The sequence below is a fragment of the Macrobrachium nipponense genome, chromosome 4 (assembly GCF_015104395.2).
Source record: "Macrobrachium nipponense isolate FS-2020 chromosome 4, ASM1510439v2, whole genome shotgun sequence".
In the NCBI taxonomy this organism is placed as follows: domain Eukaryota; kingdom Metazoa; phylum Arthropoda; class Malacostraca; order Decapoda; family Palaemonidae; genus Macrobrachium; species Macrobrachium nipponense.
Genome location: NC_061100.1, coordinates 123,785,778 through 123,794,008, shown reverse-complemented (window position 1 = coordinate 123,794,008; position 8,231 = coordinate 123,785,778). Strand labels below are relative to the sequence as shown.

At 47.6% G+C, this 8,231-nt stretch overlaps 1 protein-coding gene across 1 annotated transcript in view; it reads left to right on the top strand.

Annotated features, from left to right (window-relative positions):
* The first annotated feature begins 5,001 nt into the window (after positions 1-5,001).
* The window catches only part of LOC135211119 (cytochrome c oxidase subunit 5A, mitochondrial-like), a 15,091-nt gene continuing 11,861 nt past the window's right edge, over positions 5,002-8,231 (top strand). Inside the window, exon 1 of the mRNA XM_064244230.1 lies at positions 5,002-5,175. Within this exon, the coding sequence (XP_064100300.1) occupies positions 5,097-5,175 (79 nt within the window). The 5' untranslated portion in view covers positions 5,002-5,096. The remainder of the gene's footprint in view (positions 5,176-8,231) is intronic.

Here is an 8,231-nt window from a genome sequence, read left to right as displayed (position 1 = left end):
TATCTCAACGGTCCGGGCTGCCGCTCTATACAGATACTCCTCCCCCTAAGACAATGATTATGGTTAAAAGCATTGGATGATTGGTCTTTGGTATCTTGCTGGAGGGTGGAGGAGACCACGGGTTTGTGATTCCATCTGTCAGGGCATGTCCTCCGGCTCCTCGTCTTCAGACAAGTTGGACAGCAGGATGCTGCCCCTGGTGGTAGACCTGGGGGGTTTGGCTACTGTCCTTGGACAGCCTCAGCGATGTCTTGGGGCGCTGGCGGGTCCTGGCGGAACGTCGTTCTAAGGGGAAGGCTTGGAATACTTCTGCGGTGTCATCTTCATCAGGAATGGAGGCGGGTTTAAGCTGGTCGATGAAGACCCAATCCTCGTGGTTGTTGATTGCGATGAGGAGTGCCCTCTCTGCTCAGTGGACGACCCGATATGGTCCTCGATAGAATCTCATTAGGGGTGGGCGGGTGGCTTCGTTTCTGATGAAGACGTGAACACAGAAATCCAAGGCTTTTGGTCAGAAATGCTTCGTTCTGTCAGAGATGGCCTAGCGGCAGGGGATGAATTTCCAGGCAGCTGCGCGGAGTCTTGACGGGGACGTCCTCGTGGCTGCTGACCGGGAAGAATTCTCCTGGCACTGTCAAGGTTTCCCCGTAGACCTTCCCTGTGGGTGATGGGTCACTGTTGGCTCTTGGGGTGGCATGGAGGCCAATGAGGACCCTGGGTAGTTGTGCCTTCCAGTTGGGGCCCATGCAGCGTGCCATCAGGGAGGCCTTGAGGGAGCAGTGAGTCCTTTCCACCATGCCGTTTGCTGCAGGGTTGTAGGCCGTGGTGGTGTGGTGCTTTGTCCCCATCAGGTGTGCCAGGGCAGTCTAGAGTTCCGAGGTGAAGGCAGCTCCTCAGTCCAGCGTGACGTCGTCTGGCACTCCAAAACTGCTGATCCAGCTGGAGAGGAGGGCTTTGGTGCAGGCGTCAGCAGTGGCTTACGACATCGGGGTGGCACCATCGGATGGGGGAAGCGGGCTGACGACGTCTACATGTATGTGCCCGAATCTCCACCTGGGCTGGGGGAAGGTGCCTACTCCTGATTCGGTGTGCCTTCCTGTCTTGCTGTTCTGGCCCATTCCCGGGAGTCCTTCTTGATGCTGTGCCCCACAAACTTCTTACATCGAATACCAGCTTCTGCCGGGAAGCTGGGACCAAGGGGCACGGGCAGTCGGTGCTGGTGTTGCAGAGGAGCGTAGTTTTGGAAGGACCAAAGGGGATGTCTTCCCACCGGAGGGAGGTGATGGAGGTGCAGTAGACTGGTACTTTGGGATCGGAGGTTTGCTCCTTACTAGGTCCTTGTAGTCCACGCTGAGGTGCACAGAATTTATTTCAATTCTCGAAAGGGCGTCGGCTACAGGGTTCCTCCCACCAGGGACATACTCGATGGAGCACCCAAACTCGGATACAGCCGCAAGGCGTCGCTGCTGTCTTGTGGACCAAGTGTCACCTGCCTTGATGAAGGAGTGGACCACCATCAGCAGAGGACCACAACCGCGGCCCTGACGCCCCAGCCACCCTCATTGCCGCCAATGGGACCCCCATTTGCTCCTATGGCACCAAGACCCAGACCATCACATTCCTGGGTCAGACCTACACCTGGCCCACTACGGGCTCCTAGTGGCTGTAGCCTACCAACGCCTCCTGGACACGGAAACCTGCCTCTCTTGCCCTCTCACCATGGGCTGAGGGCTCCCTCCTATAGGAGTTCCTGAACATTTTCCAACCCGAGCTCCACCAGGCGACAGGGGTAGCACCCAAGCATGATGTGTACCACCACATCAAAATCAAGGGCTCCCCAACTCATGCAAAGTTCAGCCGCCTCCAGCCGAAGCTCCTCCAGGACGCCACTAATGCATTCGTGGAGATGGAGCAGATGGGCATCTGCAAAAAGGCTGCAAGTCCTTGGGCATCCCCCCTCCACATGGTGAGGAAGGCAGATGGCACCTGGAGACCATAGTGGACTACCGTCACCTCAACCTCGTCATTCTGGGGTCACCAGTTGTGAGGACTGGACTGAGACAAGGAGAAATACTTACTGATTTATTGGTTGTTGTTGTTTGAGATTAAGCTGGCCTTATGCCAGCACGGGCTCTTGCTCTTAGAGCAGCCCGTAGGGCAAAACATTAACCCCCTGTTTATTGGTCAGAAACGGACATATATAAAGAGACTGTGCAGACGGAATTGTAGTGTCCGTCACGCGTACATACGAAAAATGGAGCGGACCCCCTCTGTGGTTGTGCTTTCTCGCACCCACAAATATACATATAATTAAGAGTACAGGGTGTGTAAATTTATTATACATATATTCGCGGAAAGCCCGCAAACTGCTCTACATTTTGGTATATGTAAAAAAGAGGTATATACTTTGGAAGGACGGACATTTCTGTGGAAATGTCGTCCTTACACTTCTTTATCTTCAGCTTCTCCCATTTTACATGGGGTTGCTGTTTATTAGTCTTCTCCATCTATGATCATGCACCATTACCTCACCCACGTTCCTCTACCATGTCCCTGTTAACTGTGTCTCTCCATCTTATTCATGGTCTACCTCTCCTTCTTGTTCTGGGTACTTCCATTTCATGGTTCTTTTCCATACAGAATCTTCATCTTCTCTCATAACATGCCCAAACCACTCCAATCGTCTCTTTTGCAGCTTCTTTAATACTGCTGTAACTTTCACCTTCCTCTTATGAAGTCATTCCTTATCCTGTCTCTCATTGTCACTCTGCGCATCCAACGTAACATTCTCATTTCTGCCACTTCCATCTTCCTCTCTTGTGCTTTCTTCATGGCCCTGTTTCACAACTATACATCAATGCAGGTCTGACAATGCTCTTGCACATGTTTTCTTTCATTTTTACATTAAATCTTTTGTCACATAGCACACCTGATGTTTTCCTCCAATTGCACCAAGCTGATTGCATTCTGTGGTTCACTTCTTTCTCCATCCAGTTTATTGCATATACACACACACATATATATATATGTTACACAAAAAGAGGGATGTATTAATAATATGTTTACGACACGGTTGTAAGGTGGTGTGCTGTGACTTTCTTAGAATGTAGGGGTCATCAGTTTAACTTCCCTTGGAGACAGTGGTCCAAGTGACAAGACATCTCAGCTTAGGAAATGCTGATGTATCTTTTTGGGTGGTGTGATGTCAAAGTTGCTACCTAAGCAGGTCAGTGCCACATCCAGTCGCTATGGGCGCTTGATACAGAAGTGCCTTCTGAAACTGGTTCTAAGCAGTTTCTGGGGCGTGAACAATATGTGTGAGTTCGTGCATGCGTGCGAGCTTTTTCCCTACATAACGAGATAGTAAGGTAACCAAGGTGAGAGATCATTACAGAGGTGGCAGAGCCAAGATGGCTTCTGCAAAAGTACATAGCGACAGGACGTGGCACTGACCTGCTCAGGTAGCAACTTTGAATCACGCCACCCAAAAAGATACATCAGCATTTCCTAAGCTGAGATGTCTTGTCACTTGGACCACTGTCTCCAAGGGAAGTTAAACTGATGACCCCTACATTCTAAGAAAGTCACAGCGCATCACCTTACAACGGTGTCGTAAACATATATTAATATCCCATCATCCCCTTTAATATATATAATATATATATATATATATATATATCTAATTATGGACCTCATAGATATAATTACAGACTTAAATACAAATTAGTTGCCTTAGAGATATTTCTTTGTATATGTATGTTTAATATGTTTGTGAATAAGTTTTTGTTTACCAAAGATCTGAATGTGGTCAGCCGTCCACCCTGTATAATCCTCTAATTGCCTTGTCCCTGTGTCTGAGCAGTTGGACTTGATCTTTTTGTTCTTAAGTTGTACCCATGTTTATGCTTGTTTGGAGCTTGGAGGAATAATTGGAGAGGTTACTTCATTCTCCAGGTGTTGTTGGGTTCTAGGTACTAATCTCCTTATAAATCCCTATCTGTTACTTATACAACCTTTCCTGTACTCTGAATTTCTCATGTAAGCCAGCTTGTCTGCTCAGTAAAGGACTTTGAGTTGAAAGATCTTGCAGAAACTCCATTGTTCATCTTTCCTTCATGGCTTATTATACCTTTATTTATGGACTTATCACGTTCCAAACTTTTGTGATTCAGTTACACACACACACACACACACACACACACACACACACACACACACACACACACACATATATATATATAATATATATATATATATATATATATATATATATATATAGATTCTATGAAAATTTTAGAATTATTTATCTAGCACGAACAAATGCAGAACTTTCACCGTGTAATTTTGTCATGGTGATTCCTTGGGTCTTGGGTACGAACTGTATTCTGCGGAATCGAGATCTACCAAAATAAACACGGTGACGCAAGTCACGTACGTCGAAATTGATTAAAAAGGAAGAAGTTTTGATCATGTAAAATTTTTGTATGGCCACGTAATTTATGTCAAGAATATATTTTACCAAATGTGAAACGACTGTACATTATCAATAACGAAAAGAGACTGATTGTTCAAAATTCTTCCGAACCTCGGTCGTTTGCAGAGCTCCATAATTTCGTCATTGGGCTCCCTAAATTCTACCTATCGAAATTAGTATTGTGGCTTCTCGCCATACAACCCTTCCAATCATTGTTCTACATAAATGATGTGCATCTGAGCAAAATTATTTCTTTTTCCTTTTTTTTTTTATTTCAGAGTGACTATTAGTGAATGCTATGTGATATCTAGATGGAAATTTCAATGACAGGAGGTATTCCGTTTTGAGCATCAGGCATCTCTGTCTGAAATCGTGCTGTTACTTTAGATAAATGTAACGAGTATAATATTATAAGGAATATTTGAGTGTATATGCCAAAAATACAATGTTGGTTGGCTTTTTGTTAGTTGGGTAGTGTAGTGAGAAGCAATGAAAGTCAATTGCGCAATATCGCATCCCAAGAAGTGGCACATTGTAGGTTTTTCTCTGAGGACACAGCTGACTCGCGACGACTCTCCCTCCTTAGGCTGCAACCGGCTGCTTCTCCTTAAATATCAAAACGATGTTTCGTTCAGCCCTCGTAAGACTAAACGGCGCTGCAAGATGCACAGTGCTAGATGGATCAGTCAGAGTTCCAGCTGGTGAGTAGTGAGGCTTTTAAATAATGTTTTTGAGAATAAGTAGGTAGCATAGAGTGGCCTATTCCTGGGTTACCGTACGATAGCCTAGGTCAGTTGAAGTGGATCGTTCCCTTATCCAGCAGCCTAAGTAGGTCTAGGCCTCTCTCAGTACCCCACGTAAATTTGAATTTACATTTGAATTTCCATTCCCAAGATAGCTTGGCAAAAATTACCTATTAGGCTAGTATAGACTAGTATTGCATAGCTTAGGCATTGAGAGGTAGGGTATAAAACCGTAGGGTCCAGAGTGGACCATGTACGATCAGCCAGGTCAATCCCAAAAAAAGCACATTATAACGCGTCCTGACATCGGAGATGGGCATCAGTTCCGACTTGTTGTTGGTGAGAAACGGAGCTAAAGACCTCTACTCTCCTTTCGAAGTAAGTATTTTCTCCAAAGTTAGAAATTAAGGCCAAATTTAAAGGGTGTCCAACGCAGTGCAAATCTCACCAAAACGCGTTCAACATTTTTACTTACAACTCGAAGTAGGGTAGAATATCACGACAGGCCAACCCTCATCACGGTGGACGGGTCTTATTCACTCGATATTTAATTGGTGAAACATGAATACAATTGCAACTCTAAGCATACCATTTAAAAGACTGAAGTTTCGTCAACATATTGTGATATATGAAAGCCCCATACGAACTAAAATAAGCATGTGAGCTCTTCGTAAAATATGTTTTGTTCATGAAACTTACTTGGCAGATATATATATAGCTGTATTCTCCGAAGTCCGACAGAATTTCAAAACTCGCGGCACACGCAGCAGGGGTGCGGCCAGGTGGTAGTACCCATTCCCGCCGCTGGGAGGCGGATATCAGGAACCATTCTCATTTTCTATTCATATTTTTTTCTGTCGCCGGTCGGTAAACACCCATTTACAGACCTCCGCCCAGGATTTTTGGATTTTGACTCTTTATAAGTATCTGGATTGACTTTTGGTTTTGACTCTGGATTGTTGGATTGGCATACGCGATAGTGGACTGTTTTTGGATTTTGGATTGGCTTTTCTATGAACGTGATGTCGGGATCAAGTTCAGTGAGCTTCAGAGTGTGTGTGAGAAGTGATTGCAAGGTGAGGCTACCGAAATCATCGGTAGACCCCCACACAGTATGTATGGGGTGTAGGGGGCATGTTTGTTTGCTGGTTGATCGTTGCATTGAATGCAAAAGTTTGACTGAGGATGAATGGAAGGTGTATGAATCCTATCGGCGTAAGTTGGAGCGCGATAGGATCAGGAGGTCTTCCTCCAAGAGCGGTTCTACGAAAGGTAAGGGAAGTAACATTTCTATTTTAACACCAGTAGAATTTGCTTCACCTAATCCTGTGTTGTTGCCTGAGGGCCCTAGTTCTGTGTCTGGAGAAGGTAATGCCCTTTCTCTGATTCTAGAGTCATTACGCACTCTAGAGTCCAAAGTGTTGGCCCTTGAAAACGGCTCGAGTAAAGTGTGTGATCGTGCCCCTAGTGTTGTGGAGGGGGGCGTCAGATCGGCCCCCATAATGCCTCTAGGTCTAGACCTCTGTCGGACTCCAGAACTCAGGGAGTGGGCATGTCGAAAGCGCAAGAGGGTTAAGGGGGCTCCCCACCGATCTGGCGTCCCTTCGGCAGGACCTGTTGCTAACTTCCCAGGCTGCCAAGGAGCGTGCTCAGGCTCGCATCCTTAAGGACTGTTTTCGTCCTCCGAGGCGCCCTCCCCGCGCAAGGGGTGGAGCGCTCGGAGTGACTCGCGTCCGTTGAAAAGGACTTTTCCTAGGAGGACGCTTTACGTCCCCTCTCTCGCTCTCGTTGCGGTCTTCGCCTGCGTCGTATGACGCGTTTCCTCCACAGAAGAGAGGGTAGGACGTCGTCAGAGGACGACGCTGAGAAGCGCTTCTCTCGCGCCTCGGAGAGGCAGGTTGCTGTACCTTTGAGAAGGAAGGAGGACGTCCCCCCGCTCGTCTTCTCGCAGGCGCAGCCCTTCACCTCCTCTCGGTGGTTTCTTCACCTACGAAGAGTATTCTTGCGTCGCTTCAAGACCAATTGTCGCCGGTAATGGCTCGGAAGACTCGCCCAGCAGCAGTTGAGCCTAAACGAAGGAAGGACGCTAGACTGCCTGTCAAGAGGACGAGGCAGTCTCCTTCTCCGTCTCTCGTTCGTCTCTGTCTCCGCCCGCACGTCAGGACGCCTTTGAGGACGCTCGACAGGACGGCCTTGGAGGACGCTTTTGAAGACGCTCGGCAGGACGCTTTTGAAGACGCTCGTCGGGATGTTTTGCTTGACGCTTTGCCTGTGGAGAAGGCTTTCGAGAGCGCTCAGAAGGACGCTTTGAAAGCGAAAGCTGGACGTTTGAGCGTGAAACGTAAGGACGCTCCTCGAGAGAGACTAAGAGTAACCTCTCTTGACGCGCAGCGCGGTCAGAACGCTCTTCGTGGTTCGAGCTCTAAAGATCGACAGAAGGTCGGTCGCTTTGAAGAGGCTGATATTAGTCATCCTCGAAAGCCTTTGTTGAAGGCTAGACCCGTTGGGCGCACGCCCTCTCCAGAGGTTCAATCTCCTTTGCCTCTGCGGGAGGAAGGAGAGCTTAGTAGCTCCGGCGGACTCAGTGGAGGAAGAACAGCCGTCAGTTTTCGTCGGTTTCCGACTACAAGGTGCTGGTTCGTCTGTACGTTCTTTGTTTGGTGAGAAGTTCCAGCCTGCAGCTCCTAAGTCTCCTCCCTCTCAGTTTTCGTCTTCGAAGTCGGGCAAGGTTTCGGAAGTGGTGGAGATGAAGACTTCCTTGTCCACTAAGAGAGCATTTCAAGAAATTGCAGGATTGGATGGAACGTCGGAAGGATCAGGGCAAGTCGACTTTCGCCCTTCCTCCTTCAAGACTCAGTGGGAAAGGCGGCATTTGGTATGAGACCAAAGCTGAAGTAGGAGTTAAGATCCCGTCTTCTTCCCTTCCCAAGGGGACTTTGCTAGTCTGGTAGACGCCCAGAAGAGATCCCTTTTATCGTCCGCTAAGATTTCATGGACACCAACGGAGATCGACC